Source organism: Scyliorhinus torazame, chromosome 3, assembly GCF_047496885.1.
Source record: "Scyliorhinus torazame isolate Kashiwa2021f chromosome 3, sScyTor2.1, whole genome shotgun sequence".
Lineage (NCBI taxonomy): Eukaryota > Metazoa > Chordata > Chondrichthyes > Carcharhiniformes > Scyliorhinidae > Scyliorhinus > Scyliorhinus torazame.
The window spans coordinates 304,651,461-304,669,391 of record NC_092709.1 but is presented as its reverse complement, the minus strand read 5'-3'; the positions used below and the strand labels follow the sequence as shown (position 1 = coordinate 304,669,391).

Below are 17,931 nucleotides of genomic sequence, written 5' to 3'. Positions count from 1 at the left end.
CTTCACAACCAGGAGGGAATGTGGAGTGTCCTCCTCAAATTTGGCTGCCCACAGAAATTTGTCACTGCCCTTCATGACATGCAAGCTCTGATCCTTACCAATGGATCGGGCACAGCCCCAATGAGAGTGCAAACTGGGGTCAAGCAAGGCTCGATCATCTCGCCAAAGCTCTTTCCCTTCTTCTGTACCTCAACACTCCATCCCATCTCCATTGCTGCATGTTCATGTTTGTTCCTAGTTGGAACAAGGTCACTTTAAGAGTTCAATCATGTGGTGTACTGATGATGTCATCGGTAGTTTGGGGCAGATTAACAGTCAGTCTATTCTAGCAGCCCACGTGTAAATAGCTCCCTAATAAAGCTCTTCCTTATGTGTTCCTTTGTGGCCTGCAAGCCTAACCATTAAGCATACCACAAAGAAAACTGGCGATGGGACGGCACGGTGGCGCAGGGGTGAACACTGCTGCCTCACAGCACCGCGGACCCGGGATCGATCCTGACCCCGGATAACTGTCCATGAGGAGCTTGCATATTCTCCCAGTGCCTGCGTGGGATTCGCTCCCACAAGGCAAAGATGTACAGGGTTAGTGGATTGGCCACGCTAAAATGCCTCTTAACTGGAAAGGAATGAATTGGGTACTAAATTTATTTTTGAAAAGAAAACTGGCGATGAGGTGGGAAGATCCCCACACAGCAAACATCTGAAAAAGAACAGCATAAATCCGGTGGAGTAAGAAAAATTATCGATCCACGCTACAGCCATCCAAAAAGGATTCAAATAAAAACATCACTACACCAAAGCTGAGAACAGAGGGGTGCAGAATAATAGCAGCAACCATCAAAGGAACCAAACGCAATTTAACACAAATTCAACAGTCTCGCATTTAGCCGGGTGTTTCCCAGTGCTGGCACGGCCGAGAATGACTCCATTATAAACGGGACTCCTCCTCATTTCTGGGCCTCGGCGAGGAATGCCCCGCCAAGGCTCCACTTAGTCCCGTTGCTGCACTAACTCGCTAGTGCAGGAAGAGAAATTGTGCCCTGATTACTAGACCCCCCACCACGGCCTCGGGAACACAAAACACTCCAACGCACCAATAAGCGGAGTCATCGAGTCCCCCGCACTTCATTAGCGCAAGGCACACCTGGGCCCGATCCCCAGCATGGGCATGGTGTCACCTGGGCACCGCCAACCTTTGCAACACCCCTTGCAAAACTCAGGCTGAGCTTAATTGAAAGGAAAAAGAAGCGAGGTAGTACTAAAAACTGTGTGGCACATTTGGGCTTTCGCAAGCCTCCCCAAAGTAAAACGGCAGGAGTTTTTGGCACTATAGAATCATATGACGAAAGCACAGAGCGTGCTCGTATTCTAAAGATTCAAATATTTGTCCAGGTGAACAAAATTGAGAGAGATTTTGTAGTGGGCACATTGAATATGCATGCTGGAGAAAGAAACAGTCTCAACCAAGAATTCTAAAAGCACGAACAAAATGGGTATGAGGAGAGGTTGAATAACTAGGATGGTTTTCACTGGAAAGATGGAAGCTGAGGGGAGAATTGATGGAGGTCTATTAAATAATGAGGTGCATAGACAGTGTCATGATATTCAGGTGAACATCACAGCACATACATACACGCACACATAATGGACAGATCAACGGACCAATCAACACACAAAACACGACAGCCAATCACGGACAAGAGCATACACAGTACAAAGCAGGGGACACGACACTTCCTGCGCTCTCGAGCAGGAGGGGGCTCAGGGCACAGACCTCATTGCCAGCCACTCAGAGGTTCACCATGTACCAATACCAGAGTTTAATATGTTAATAGCTCATTGAAATAAAACTGCGTTGTACCATTCGCAACCGTGTTGGTTCATCTGTGTATCAGAGTACCCAACACTTCAGACAGGATGGATAGTCAGAGGATTTTTTCAAGGGTGGAAGTGTCAATTACAAGGGGGCACAAGTTTGAGGTGAGAGGGGAAAAGTTTGAGTGAGATGTACGGGGTAAGTTTTTCACAGTGGTGGGTGCCTGGAACGTGCTGCCAGAGGATGTGGTGGAAGCAGGCACATTAGCAACATTTAAGAAGCATCTGGATGGATAGATGAATAGGGAGGAAATAGAGGGATAAGGGCAGAAGGTTTTTGTTTTTAAAGTTAGGACATCATTGTCATGATATGCGGACACACACACAATGATATACAGACAAGCAGCTAATGGACACAGAGAACAGGACATGACCAATAAACAGGCAGGACACTCGGGTGGGATCGGACTGTAAAAGACACGAGGCACTCACACTCCGCCTCTTTCCAATGATGAACATCTAGAGAGTCAGTCAAGGGTGTTGTTACAATCTCACACCCCCACCACGTGGCTAAGAGCTACCACGTGGCTAAGAGCTAGTCTGGTTCAGTCAGACAGAGTAACCACACTTAAGTTAGCAGAGAGTCGAACTCACAGAGAACTGTGCTAACTGTGCTATTAGTTCAATAAACCTGATTGAACAAACTTCAAGGTCTGGAGTATCTTTTTGAACTATGCTGCATCCAGTTGCAGCCAGTGTTATACCAGTGTACCTAACATGACAATCATGATCAGTACAGGCTTAGAAGGGCCAAAGGGCCTGTTCCTGTGCTGTAAGTTTCTTTATTCTAAATGAAATATCAAATAGTGGGTATTCACGCGACATGAAAAAGGGGCAAGAAGGGACCAGAATCACAGTCAGATAAACTGACTGATGCTGAACGTACTGGCCATTGCAGGCACACGGAACCATTATTGGGTCACTCCACTGGACAGACAACCAGTGAGATGGACACGGACACTGGCGCAGCTATTTCATTGGTACCAGAAACTGTTTACCAAGACATACAATGGCATTGCCTTAAAACCCTTCAAGCATAACCTTTAAAACCTGTACCAGGGAAGAAGAACTGTTGAGGCTCAGGTTGGCAGCGCTGGGACCACGACGACAAAGGCTCAGCATACTGTAACAAATGTGGCTCAGGATCGAGGCAAAAAGGATGACGAGCTTACGGAAATGCATTTGAATACTTTGACAAAAATGAAGGACAAAAGCACACTGAAAAATTCATTTGAGAATGCTATTAGTATGCTCCCTTCGTCATTTCAAGCCACAGAGGAACAAGAAATGTATGCGCATCTCGAAACGCCTGACTATAAGGAAATTCTCAAGTTAATTGGAAAGAACATTCAGTTTGGAAAAAGAGCTGCCGACTTCCTTCATCCATCAATAGTCAACAAGAATGATCTGTAACTGTTTACAATGCCAAAAAATACCTCAATAAAATGGTTTGTTAAAAATAGTCAACAAGAATGAAAAGATTGCTGATCGTAACAGCGCCGCTCCCGATGGCCCCAGGGAAATACTCAGGGAGTCCGATAATAATAGCTTCATTGAGAATTTGGAGGCAGTTTCGCCAACACTTCGGGTTGGGGCCAAGGTCAAGGGAAATGCCGATTTGGGGCAACCAGAGATTTGAGTCAGGGAAGTGGGATGGAAATTTTCGGAAATGGGAGGAGAAGGGGATTAAGACACAAAGATTTGTTTCTTAGGGGTCAGTTTGCAGGATTGGAGGAGCTGGAAGCGAAGTATGGGCTGGAGCAGGGGGAAATGTTTAGATACATGCAGGTTCGAGATTTTGCCAGAAAGGAGATACAGAGCTTCCCGGAGGAGCCGGCCTCCACATTGCTGATGGAGATGCTGACGACAGGGGGACTGGAGAAGGGGGTAGTGTCAGCGGTTTACGGAGCTATTTTGGAAGAGGAGAAGGCACCACCGGAAGGGATCAAAGCAAAGTGGGAGGAAGAGTTGGGAGAGGATATGGAGGAGGGGTTCTGGTGTGAGGTGCTCCGGAGAGTGAATGCCTCCACCTCGGCGCGAGGTTGGGGCTGATACAGCTGAAGGTGGTATACAGAGCACACCTCACGAGGGCGAGGATGAGCCGATTCTTTGAAGGAGATGGTGTGTGAACGTTGCGGAGGGGGGCCCCGCTAATCACGTTCATATGTTTTGGTCCTGTCCAAAGCTAGAGGATTACTGGAAGGAGGTTTTTAGGGTAATTTCTAAAGTTGTGCACGTGAAACTGGACCCGGGCCCCCGGGAGGCCATATTCGGGGTGTCAGACCAGCCAGGTTTGGAAACGGGTGTGGAGGCAGATGTTGTAGCCTTCGCTTCATTGATCGCCTGAGGCTGGTTTAGCACAATGGGCTAAATAGCTGGCTTGTAATGCAGAACAAGGCAGCAGCGCAGGTTCAAGTCCTGTACCGGCCTCCCCGAACAGGCACCGGAATGTGGTGACGAGGGACATTTCACAGTAACTTCATTGAAGCCTACTTATTATTAAATCGATTTGATTGATTTGTCACATGTACCGAAGTACAGTGAAAAGTAATTTTCTGCGGCCGAGGGAACGTATATAGTAGACAAAAGAATAATCAACAGAGAACATTGACAATGGTACATCGACAAAAAGGGACTGGTTACAGTGCGGAATAAGGGGCCAAACAAAGCAAATACATGAGCAAGGGCAGCATAGGGCGTCGTGAATCGTGTTCTTACAGGGAACAGATCAGTCCGAGGGGGAATCGTTGAGGAGTCTTGTAGTTGTGGGGAAGAAGCTGTTCCATGACTGGATGCGTGGGTCTTCAGAACTCTGCTTGATGAAAGGGTCTGGAAGAAGGCAATGCCTGACTGGGAGGTGTAATCATACACTAATGTTCTGATCGTGTCCTAAGTTAAGCTTTTGGTTCACTAACACCGCGTCAGAGATTCTTCAGGTTGAACTGGAGCCTTGTCCACTTGTGTCGGACTCGCCGGCACTGCAGACGGGGGTGAAGGCGGATGTCCCCGCCTTTGCCTCGTTAATAGCCCGGAGGAGAGTTCTGCTTGGATGGAGGTCTCCTACACCACCCAGTGCCTTGGCCTGGTTGGGATCCACCCAGTGCCTTGACCTGTTTGGGTGACCTCATGGAGTTTCTACATTTGGAGAAGGTCAAGTACACCATTAGGGGGTTAGCGGAGGGGTTCTACCCAAGATGGCTGCCATTCATTACTTTTTCAAGCAGTTAGTCACTGTCAGCTTGTAGCGCACAAAGACTCCGAGAGACGAATAGAGTGAAGTCGATGAGGCTTTATTAAGCGTGACTGTTCCCCTGCAGTTCAGTAGTAGACTGCCTGCGGGGGAGGACTCCTGGTACTTACACTCCGCCTTCAGGGCGGAGCTAGAGGTCAACGTCCAACCAGGACCCGGGATCTGTCAGCCAATGACATCACGGCTTCACAGTCCCACATGACCCATAATGCATACTACCACATTCACCCCTTGTTAAAAATGAACCCGGCGGGGTGGTGCTTCGCATGGTGGTAAGGGTTTACAAGGCTGGTCCTGGGAGGAAAACTTTCGCATGTTATTACAGTATGTACAAGGTTTTGTTTTTTTTCGAACTATTTACAGTAATCGTCAGGAAAAAAAAAAGACAAAATGTTCTCGTTAAAAGTCCACATATTGTAGTGTTAGATCGACGCCACGAGTCGATCGGGCGGTCTGGTCGTCCGTGTCGATCGCCTCGGCCCCGGTGGTGGTGCTTGTTCCGGTGTTGTCGTCTCCGGGAGCCTTACGGTTTCAGCTTGGGCTTCACTTCTGGTCGGGCCTGGGAGGAGGACTGATCCTCCTGGGAAGGGGGCGGTCGCAGGGTGCGGCGGTGGCAGGAAGGGGGTGATTGGTGTCGGGGGGGGTATGCGTTTTGCCGGCGGGCGCCAGATCTCGCAGGGAGACCGTGTCCTGTCGGCCGTCGGGGTACTCCACGTAAGCGTACTGCGGGTTCGCGTGAAGGAGGTGAACCCTTTCGACCAACGGGTCCGACTTGTGCGCCCGCACATGTTTTCGGAGCAAGATGGGTCCTGGGGCCGCCAGCCAGGTCGGCAGCGACATTCCAGAGGAGGACTTCCGTGTCGGGGTGGATAAAGCTCTCCGTGCTCCCGGAGTCGACCAGGCATGGTGTCTCGTGCCCGTTTATCAGCACCGTTGTCGTCGTCGTCTGGAGCGTCCGGGGCCGTGCTTGGTCGAGCGTCATTGAAGCCAGACGTGGTTGTAATGGTTGAGCGTCTTCTTCGAACCCCGTGGAGCCGTCGACACTGGGGTCCGTTGTTGCCGTCCAAGATGGCGTCGGGGGTGAACAAGATGGCTGCCCCCATGCATCGCACGTGGCTGGGGGGTCACAAGATGGCGGCGGGGGTGGACAAAATGGCCACCCCCATGCGTCGCACAGGTCTGGGGTGGTCCAAGATAGCGGCGCCCTTCCTCCCCTCGTGGTGGCCGGGACCCAAAATGGCGGCGCCAGCGGGTCGCACATGGGGCGCTGGGGGGGTTGGGGAGCGTTAGGAACGCGCAGGGCTCCCTCTTCTCTGGGGACAGCGGTGGCCGGGACCCAAAGTGGTAGCGCCGGCGGGTCATACATGGGGCGCGGGGGGGGGGGGGGGGGGGGGGGGGGGCGTTGGGGAGCGTAAACGGCGTGCAGGGCTCTCTGTTCTCCGGGGAGAGCGGTGGTCGGGACCCAGAGTGGTAGCGCTGGCGGGTCATACATGGGGCGCTGGGGGGGGGTTGGGGAGCGTAAACGGCGTGCAGGGCTCCCTGTTCTCCCGGGACAGCAGCGACCTCGCGGGACCGGCACACAGCTGCGAAATGGCCCTTTTTCCCGCAGCTCTTGCAGATCGCTGCGCGGGCTGGGCAGCGCTGCCGGGGGTGTTTCGCCTGGCCGCAGAAATAGCAGCGGGCTCCCCATGTGCTACTTGGCGTTTGAACTGCGCAAGCCTGTGGGGTGTCCGGGGGGGTGGGGGGGGGGGGGTTTGTCGTGACGGGTGCGTATGAAGCCCAATGGGCTGCCGCGCGGTCGGGGCCGTAGGCGCGGGTTTTTCGCGCGGCCACGTCTAGGGAGGCTACAAGGCCCGTGCCTCTGAGAGTCCTAGCGACTCTTTTTCTAGAAGTCTTTGGCGGATTTGGGAAGAGTTCATACCTGCCACAAAAGCATCGCGCATTAACATGTCCGTGTGTTCATTTGCGTTCACCGGCGGGCAGCTGCAGGCCCGTCCCAAAATTAGTAGCGCGGCGTAGAATTCATCTATCGATTCTCCGGGACTTTGCCGTCTCGTTGCGAGTTGATAGCGAGCGTAGATCTGGTTTACTGGGCGAACATAGAGACTTTTTAGTGCTGCGAACGCCGTCTGGAAATCCTCTGCGTCTTCGATGAGGGAGAAAATCTCCGTGCTTAACCTAGAGTGCAGGACCTGTAGTTTTTGGTCTTCTGTGACCCGGCCGGTGGCCGTTCTGAGGTAGGCCTCGAAACAAGTCTGCCAGTGCCTGAAAGCTGCTGCTGCGTTCACTGCGTGGGGGCTGATCCTCAGGCATTCCGGGATGATCCTGAGCTCCATAGTCCTTTAGTCACGCTTAATAAATTGTAGCGCACAAAGACTCCGAGAGACGAATAGAGTGAAGTCGATGAGGCTTTATTAAGCGTGACTGTTCCCCCGCAGTTCAGTAGTAGACTGCCTGCGGGGGAGGACTCCTGGTACTTATACTCCGCCTTCAGGGCGGAGCTAGAGGTCAACGTCCAACCAGGACCCGGGATCTGTCAGCCAATGACATCACGGCTTCACAGTCCCACATGACCCCTAATGCATACTACCACACAGCTGTTAAGGTTTTTTTTTTAAATTTAAATGTGAGAACAGTGGTGGGGGAGTTAGGATTGGATTGGCTGTGTTCTTGATTGTTGATTTTTTCTTTTGCATCATAACTTGGGAGGCAGTGGCCTAATGGGATTATCGTTGGACTAGTAATCCAGAGACTCAGTCATTATCTGTGGACCTGGGTTTGAAACCCGCCATGGCGATGATGAAACCTGAATTCAATTATTAATTTTTTTTAAATTTTAAATAAATAAAAAAATATTTAAAAATCCGAATTAACAGGCTAATAAAAGATTATAAAAAAGATCTTCGAATTTACAGAGGAGGCCATTCGGCCCATCGAGTCTGCACCGGCCCTTGGAAAAAGCACCCTACTCAGCATGGCCAATCCTCCCAACGTGCACATCTTTGGACTGTGGGAGGAAACCCACACAGACACTGGGGGAAAGTTCAAAATCCACAGTCACCCAAGGCTGGAATTCAACCCTGGACCCTGGGGCTGTGAGGCTGCAGTGCCAACCAGTGTGCCACCCTGCTGCCACATGATGACCATGAAACCATTGTTGATAGTCATAAAAACTCATCTGGTTCACTAATGTCCTTTAGGGGAGGAAATCTCTCATCCTTACCTGGTCTGGCCTACATGCAACTCCAGACCCACAGCAAATGTGGTTGACTCTTAAATACCGACAGGGATGGGCAATAATTGCTGGCCCAGACAGCGACGCCCACATCCCATAAACAAATTTTAAAAATGAACTGTTTTGTACTATATTGTTATATTATTTTGTTCTAATGAAAAAGTTTTCAATAAAAATATTTCCAAAGGAAAAAAAATACCAAAGAAAAAAAAAAAAGAGGAAGAGAAGAAAAAAAATAAGGAAATGAAAATGCTTGCCTTTGAACTGTGGCTTGCACAATATCAAAACATGCCACAGCAAATTAAATATTTTGAGGTGTAATCACTATTGTAAAACAGTAACAATCATTAGGACCAAACAAGCTCCAATGACCAGATATTGTGTTTCAGGCAAGGTTGATGAAGAGACCCTAGGAGAGCGGCCGATTTATGTCCATCTGAAGTATTATGGATTCCAGATCAGACCCCATCAGTGGCTAGAATACTGGACAGAAATTTCAAGCTCCAGGAACGATTGCATGAAGAAATAGGGATATGGTATATTAAGCAAACTTTATTAATAACACAGTATTAATCAGAAATTTACAAGGAGTTGAGCAAGTATTCGGTAGGGAGTTGGAGGCTGGGCTGCGGGAGGAGGCGCTGAGGAGAGTGAATGCATCCTCGTTGTGCACTAAGCTCAGCCTTATCCAGTTTAAGGTGGTTCACAGGGCGCACATGACGGTGGTCAGGATGAGCAAGTTTTTTTGAAGGGGTAGAGGATAGGTGTGGGCGTTGTGCGGGTGGGCCTGAGAATCATGTCCATGTGTTTTGGGCTTGGCCGATGTTATGTCGGAGGTCCTGAAGGCGAAGGTGGTCCCGAGGCCAGAAATGTTGATCTTTGGAGTGTCAGAAGACCCGGGAGCCCAGGGGACGAGAAAGGCCGATGTCCTGGCCTTTGCCTCCCTGGTAGCCCGGAGACGAATAATATTAGAATGGAGGGACTCGGGGACCCCGAAACCGGGGGTGTGGGAGAGTGACCTGGCTGAGTTTCTTAGGCTGGAATAGGTAAAGTTCGCCTTGAGGGGGTCTGTGGAGGGGTTTGCCTGGAGATGGCAGCCGTTCATCGACTTCTTTGAGAACAGTTAAGATGTCAGCAGAGGAGTGGGAGGAGGGGGGGATAAGAAGGGGAGGTAGGGGAGCTGGGGGCGGGGTGGTGGAGTGTTAGGTATTTAGTTGATTTGGTTATTTGCAGCCCAGTTGGTTTGTTCTGTGATTGATTGGTGTGCAAATATATAAATGCCTCAATAAAAATGTTTTTTTTAAATAAAACAACAGTATTAAAATATCTTTAACATTACACAAGAAAATAGCTTACAATTGCCCCTGAAACAACGCTAATAAATGAATGAAATGAAAATTGCTTATTGTCACGAGTAGGCTTCAATGAAGTTACTGTGAAAAGCCCCTAGTCGCCACATTCCGGCGCCTGTTCGGGGTGGCTGTTACAGGAATTGAACCGTGCTGCTGGCTTGCCTTGGTCTGCTTTCAAAGCCAGCGATTTAGCCCTGTGCTAAACAGCCCCTGTAAATAGTGACACGATAATCCTAACTGCCAGCTTTCTTTCCACCAACAACAAAACCATTTCAGATTCCAAGCACTCAGGAATACTTGCTGTAGAGATGTCTCAAATGCTTCACTTTAAGAGATCTTTTGAGATTGCTTTAAAGAAAGAGACCCGACATCCTGTCACAATAATGCAGAATCTGTGGCTGTATTTCTTCAGAAACTGCTTCTCAGCTTGCCTTCCACCCACAGATGAATTCCGAACCTCTAGCTCCTCCCATTAACTAAATCATCTTACTAAACTGTACACAATATATCCAATTAACTACTCCACAGGGAACCCTCTTAATCTAAATAAAAGTCCATTAACCCAAAAGTTTACGGTGCTTTCATTGCACCTCTGGCTCCAAAAGGCCGAGCTGCCTTTCAAACCAGGATTTTAAAAGCGTGACTGCAGTAGTCACACACATAGTAACCCAGGTTTTTAAACCCTAACTACACCAAATACACATAATACAATATATCGGCTCATATCTGAATACCTACATTCATCACAGAAGTGGAAGAACCACCCCTGTGGCTGATTCGAAATGGCATAGCAAGACATTCAAGGGCAATCAGAGATGGGCAATAAATGCTGACCAAGCCAGCGAAGGCCATGCCCCATAAGTGAATATAGAAAAACTTTAATTTTACCCAAAACACAGAATCCTGCAACATCATGGGAAGGGAACACATGTGTGTTACAGCACTGGTGATCCCCAACCAGGTACAACAAATTGGTCAACATTTCAAATAGATTAGATGGGTGGATATTAAAACAAAAGGAGGTATCAGACCAGCCAGAACTATTTATAGGGAGCACAGTGAAGTCTTACAACACCAGGTTAAAGTCCAACAGATTTATAGATTGTTTCAAACACTAGCTTTCGGAGCACAGCTCCTTCCTCAGGTGAATGAAGACCTCTTCATTCACCTGAGCAAGGAGCAGTGCTCCGAAAGCTAGTGTTTGAAACAAACCTGTTGGACTTTAACCTGGTGTTGTAAGACTTCTTACTGTGCTCACCCCAGTCCAACGCCGGCATCTCCACATCACATTTATAGGGAAGCGAACCAATGCCCTTGCTTCCCTAATCACCTGCCGAAGAGTCCTGTTCGGGCTGGCGATCAGCAGGACCATCCAAGGTTGCAGACCTGTGGGAATTTATCCACCTGGAGAAAATCAAATTCGCCATCCAAAGGGCAGCACGGTGGCGCAGTGGATTAGCCCTGCTGCCTCACAGAGCCGAGGTCCCAGGTTCGATCCCGGCTCTGGGTCACTGTCCATGTGGACTTTGCACATTCTCCCCGTGTTTGCGTGGGTTTCGGCCCCACAACCAAAAGATGTGCAGGGTAGGTGGATTGGCCATGCTAAATTGCCCCTTAATTGGAAAAAATGAATTGGATACTCTAAATTTATTTTATTTTTTTAAATTCACCGTCCAAGGGTCAGAGGAGGGTTTCCACAAGATGTGGAAGCCATTTAGTAACTTGCTCCAGGACCCGTTTGAAGCCAACAGAGCGAGGGGAGGGGGGAAAAGAGTACACAGAGGCCACCTAAGAACAGGGAGAGGGAGGTAACGGGGAAGAGACAGTCACAGCGGAATTAATAACAAGGGGCCAAAGACAGGGCCCTGCAGCAGGGACGAAGGGCCCCAGGTCAAAATGGGGGCTGGCCAGGTACGGGGAACGGGTCCCAACCGACCGACCTCCACCCCAGGGTGGAAATGTTCACACCAGGCTAACAGAGCCAATTACAGGGCCTAGAGCCCTGCCTGGGCTGGCACAAGCAAATAAGGCAAAATAGACTAAAACACCAAGAGAACACCTAAATCAAGGGGTTGGGAAACTATACATATGTAAAAACACGATAATCGCATTTTGTAAACTATGCATAAACTGCAAAATTCCAATTAAAATTTTTTTTTTTTACAAAGTAAATAATGAGGATCCAAGGTAATTTAAAAATTACATCAGAATTCGGCAAAAACCATCCACGTTTAACATGAAAAATAACAGTTTTCCTTGATGTTAGTGTCCTTATCTCAGGACTCAAAAATTTAACAGCACAGAAATAGACCATTTGGCTGGTGTTTATGCTCCACATTTGCTCAGTTTATCAACAAATACTGCTATTCTTCTCTGCCTCCAGAATTCCCCTAAAAGAATCAGTTCATCTTCCAGAATAGGCATGTGCTCCATGCACAGAATGTTCAGAACGCTTATGCTGTTGTATTGTTGAGGGCCCCAGTTCAGAACACATCAGGATACGGCCAAATACATTGAAACCGCAAACTCCTGACTGTTGGGGCCGTAGATCTACTGAATTGGTTATCCTTGTAATCATTTCCCAAATACCCTTAACAAATCTTGTGCAGGCTATCCCAATTATCCCGTGCATTTCAGATAGCTTACGAATTTGATTTCAAATTATGGATTCTAAAAGTTTGCCCAGAACTCGAAACGTTAGCTCCATTCTCTCTCCACAGATGCTGTCGGGCCAGGATACATAAATCGTTGCTGGCTCAGGATATTTTAGTACTGAATTCCTTATCGTCACAAGTAGGCTTCCATTAACACTACAATGAAGTTACTGTGAAAAGCCCCGAGCCACCACATTCCGGCGCCTGTTCGGGTACACGGAGGAAGAATTCGGAATGTCCAAATTACCCAACAGCACGTCTTGTACAGGAGACAGGGCCTGTAGTCTCTAGAGTTTAGAAGAATGAGGGGCCACCTCATTTAAGCATACAAAATTCTTACAGGGCTCAACACAGTAGATGCAGGAATGATGTATCCCCTGGCAGGTGGGGTGGCAAAGAGAAGTGTCATGTGAGAGTACCTTTTAAGACATGGATGTTTAAGCAATGTACCTTTAAGAAAACAGTGATGTCAGAGAGTGGGTGGAGCGGAGGTCAGGTCAGCCATTTTGCAGTTTGAAGGAAAAGAGCTGTGTGTGTGTGTGTGTGTTTTGCAGTGAGCTGGATCTCTGCCATAAAAGACCATCTCTGGATCATTTGGGTGATTTAAACTTATAATAGTGAAGCCTCCACCTGAGGAAGGAGCAGCGCTCCGAAAGCTAGTGACATCGAAACAAACCTTTTGGACTTTAAACTGGTGTTGTAAGACTTCTTACTGTGCTCACCCCAGTCCAACGCCGGCGTCTCCACATCATGACTTCCCTGAACATAAGACCACCCCCTACCAAGCCGGACAGCATTCAAATCCAATCCCACCACCTAGCCGGCATTACTGCACAGCTTTCCAGCTGTCTGGTTTCCCTCTACTTTATGAAGGCTCTTCTAGGTGGGATTGAAATGAGACCATGGGAGTTGGGCAAGTCGGAGCAGGTTTGAGCTTTCCTTAGTTGAGATCCCAGACGCTCACTGCTGCTCCTCCTGGCCCTGCACCCGAAACCTTTCACACAGTTGCCTCTTGCGGCCTATTCTGGGGCCCAGCTACTTTTTCCATGCTGTCTTTACCTGGCAGGAAGCCGTCTCCACACTCAGGCCACCAGTTAAAACTGCAGTCAAGTCTCACGCATTTACTGCGGGACCGGACAGTGAATCTGTAACAAAAGATTCGGACCATCTTTGGGCAGCTTCTGTCATCACCTACTCAGTGCAGCAACCCAACTCGAATTCGGAACAGAATTTGTGGAGAATGGGTAAACTGGACTATTAACCATACTCTTGGTTTATGTCTTGTAGGTCATGTTAAAGTTATCCTGGATAAGAAGGACACAGAAGTTATGCTGCAGCTTTACAAAACCCTAGTTAGACCTGACTTGGAATATTGAGAGCAGATCTGGGCACCACACCTTAGGAAGGATATTTTGGCCTTGGAAGAAGTTGATACCTGGACTTCAAGGCTGATGTTACAAGGAGAGATTACATAAATTAGGCCTGTTTTCTCCAGAATTTAGACAATTAAGGGATGACCTGACCGAAGTCTTCAAAAGATATTAACAGGAAAAGACAAGGTAGAGAAAGATCAACCACTGGTTGGAGACTCTAGAACTAGGGGGGCATAGTCCCATCCTATGGACTGGCGATGGTGGCCACCAGCTTCCCACAGTTCCACCACTCGGATGAGGACTCGTTTCGCAGCCAGCATCCAGAACAGGGCGGCATGGGTGTGCATGTGCCAGCAAGTGTGCCGGAGCCCTCCAGCACCAGAGCCCCCAGAGGATCCCCACCAGGGGCATCAAAGGCTACAAGACGTGCGTGGTAAGCAGCTGGCTGCCTCCACCTCTGATGTGCATCCTGGGGATACACCTCAACAGAACAGTAGAGGAAGGAAGGCCAAGCACATCGAGGATCACTGAGGGTACTGAGAGAGGTTGAGGGTAGATGGGGGAGTTAGGAGTGGAATGTGCAGCAGTGGAATACACTTAAATGAGGAGCATTAAAGTACCCTCACCACAACCAGTATGCCTCTGGCTCTTTGCTCCGCAATGCAGGCTGATCACTAAACTAACAATCCCATGCCCCATCCCTCCAGACCTGCACGCCACCCCCACCCGACACACCCTGCCACGCACACCCACCCAGATCCCCTGGATGATTGAAGGTTGGCCGCTGTGTGTGTGGTGCTGCCTCCTGCTTACAGAGTCCATACATCAAGGTGTGATTGGGACGCTAGGCAATGAGCCCCCCATGCTACATGGCCCACCCAACCACAGGGATCCGCTTGGGATGTGTGAAGTGCTCACTTAACTATGATTGCCAATTCCCTATTAGTAACAGCATTCAGCCGCAAGGCCAGAGGCTTCCGTGGTCAGCCGGAGGTATGGGTGGTCGGAGGAGCAGACAGGTTGCCCCCAGAATGGGAACACATGGTCTATGGCAGACTCACGTGCACATCTGCCCCCCCCCCCCCCCCCCCAGCCCCCACTGACATCCCACTCCCAACGCGAATGTGACCACTTGTTGGGGAGGCCTTTGGATGTGGGGATGGCCCCCATTAATTGTATGAAAATAGGGCTCAAGTGGTGATAATTGGTTTCTGGCCACACTATGGCGGGATCCCGATTTCGCCTACGGGAGAGGGCCGGTTACATCGCAAAAGGTTTGCCACCCTGCGCGGTTCTCGTTTTCGCCTCTCCCGCTATTCACCGGCCTCATCTTAGCGCAACGAGGCCGGAGAACCGCGTAGTTTGTGCTAAAATCCTTGGAGTTAAGATCAAACTTGCTGATTCAAGAGGGATAGAGTTCTACACTGAACCATGGCCAACATTTAATCGATTATATTTCTATTGAATTAAAACTCTCAAGAATTTTCAATTTTATTCCTTAAAAACAATTCGCACCAGAAGGCTTCCGGATTTCCGCTGCCACAGCTGTGTTGTTGTTCACGCCTCAAGTGGCAGGGCTGCAAATAAGCAGAACATTTGGCAGTTGTGCAATTAAGGAAGCCATCAGGCTCATCTACAGTGTTTGATTCATACCAAGGGATCTTGTGGCAGCCAGGAAAGAGCAGTCATTACGCACCAGGATATTGCTTAAAATGTAAACTGTAGTGGAGTCTTTGGGTTTAGAAGGCAACACGGAACTGGAGTTCACACTTGGTTAAGTGATGCCATAAACTTTAAAATTCTCATCCACGTTTTCCAATCATTCCATAGTCTCTCCCCTCACTATCTCTATATATCCCCCCCACATGCCTCCCAAATATAGGTGCTCGTCTAATTATGGCCTCCTGAACAACTTGCTCTGCCATTGGCAGCCATGCCTTCAGTTGTTACTGTCTTAACTCCGAGAGACACAGTGGCTTCTCTCCCTAATTTTCTTTCTGAAAGCTAAATCTTTATCTAAAGCCCCTTGTGTGGCTAGGGCTCAGACGTTTTAGAATGCCTTGTGCTGTTGATTTCTAATATCGGGAACTCCCATCGGATGCATTTATCTCAACAGCACAACAAGACTGAGAGTAGGCTTGATAGAAGCCTTCAAAAATTAAGAAATGGTTCGATATGGTGAATACAGAAAAACTATTTTCATTTGTGCACAAGTCTGGAACTAGTTCGCTACTGACAGCTCTCCGCCACACGGGGTGGCTCAAGCAGAAAGCATGGATACATTTAAAGGGAGGCTTGATGCATACATGAGGATTAAGGGCAGCACGGTAACACAGTGGTTAGCTCTGCTGCCCCACAGCACCAGGGACCCAGGTTAAATTTCAGCCTTGGGTGACTGTGTGGTGTTTGCACTTTCTGCTCATGACTGCTGGGTTTCCTCCAGCTTCCTCCCACCGTCCAAAGATGTGGTTAGATGGAGTTATTGGGATAGGGCAGGAGAGTGGGCCTAGGTGGGGTACTCCAAAAGAGGGTCGGTAAGACTCGATGGGCCAAATGTCCTCCTTCTGCACTGTAGGAATTTTATGTTCTAATAATAAAGGGATATGGATGGGAAGGTGCGGAGATTAAACAATAAAGTACATAGAACAGTTGGCATGAAGGGTGTACATGTTTCCATGTGCATTCTGTGGAACTCCCACTGTGATTCAAACAGCCCACAAACAGTTTCAGTACGAATCCCCACTCCAGACCTAACCTACCTCTGATGAATGCTACACACAGTATTGAAGAAAGTTTTCAAAACCATATTTAGACTTCCACCAAGAAAATTGATCAAGCACCTCAGAACTGGCATAACCCAATTAATTCCTTGATCCCTTAATTTAACTTCAACATCACATTTTTGGCAATGAAATCTAACAAAACACTGGTTTAAATAAAAAAAGAAGGTTGTTAATTTGCCACTACACCACATTGCAAGCTGGTTTGACAATGAGCTCACAAACCTTTCATATCTGGTGCACAGCAGGAATCTAAACACCGACAGCAACAATGCACTTTTGACATGAACAGCAGAATAACACATTTGCACTGTGGAAGGATCAGGAGGTCAAGTGAGAAACTCTCAATGGGGCTTTTCATTCCAGCTGGTCTGGGTGTATCCTGGGTTAAAACGCTCATCTTGTTATCACTTGGTGAATAAAACGTTGTTTAAATTACATTCAACATTAAGTGCACAGTAGACGTCTCTACCCTTCCTTCAATAACTGATTGACCAGCAATACCCGGTAACTGGACCCAGTTATAATACCCTGCTCTCGCCGCTCTCCCCACGGCAGTCCAAGTAGACAAAAGACCAGTTCGGAGTCTTCCTCCAGTTTAGATTCTGTTCAAAGACTTTTCCCCAAACGCCAGGCTTCTATACAATAGTGGTTTCTGAACTAGAAAGTGCTGCAACACACAAGCGCGGTCCCTCCAACATTTGCAACAACACAAATAAAAGGACAGCTCTCCAGTCCTGGAAAGTATTGTCAACTTCGACGTTTAGCATTGGTTGCTTCACTTTTTTTTTCTTATTTGCAATTGGCTTGGATAGTGAATAAAAGAGAAAACAAGAGAGAGACACATTGTTACTTTTTATGCGACTGTTAATGTTGTAAATATTCTTGTGTTGATCCCGAGAGCATAATTACAATAATGCGCGAAATAAGAAACGTCCAGCCTGTAAATGAAACCCGAAAGTAACAGGTATTCCTCACCGACGGACGAGAGCAGAGCCAGAAGCGAGTAGTATCTGTGCCCGGGGTGTTTCATGGTGATCGTGTGTCTGTCTGTCTCTCTCTCTCTCTCCCAGTCTGTCTATCTCCTGCTTGCTTGGCCGCGGCTGTATTTTGCCTGTTCCTCGATGATGCCCACAGAACAGCCGAGGAGCTAGCGGCGCTCTCAGGTCTATCATATGATTCCCATCATGTGACAAGTCCTAGCCGGGACAACCATTATTTTCATCGCACGCCCTGAGGAGGTGGGGTTTATATCTTGCGAATAAGGCCTGTTAGATCAAAACTCTGCACGCTTTAAACGATCATAAAACGTTTAAGTGCAAAAAAAGTCACTTTGATTGTCCACACTATTATGGAATATGTCCGGTTAAACCTCTAACTGGTTCACTGGACTTCAAAAAAAAATTTTTGCA

The 17,931-nt window shown here is 48.3% G+C and overlaps 1 protein-coding gene across 1 annotated transcript in view; it reads right to left on the bottom strand.

Annotated features, from left to right (window-relative positions):
* The window catches only part of LOC140409218 (uncharacterized), a 116,313-nt gene extending 98,678 nt beyond the window's left edge, over window positions 1-17,635 (bottom strand). Inside the window, exon 1 of the mRNA XM_072497495.1 lies at window positions 17,498-17,635. Within this exon, the coding sequence (XP_072353596.1) occupies window positions 17,498-17,552 (55 nt within the window). The 5' untranslated portion in view covers window positions 17,553-17,635. The remainder of the gene's footprint in view (window positions 1-17,497) is intronic.
* Between the last annotated feature and the right edge of the window lie 296 nt (window positions 17,636-17,931).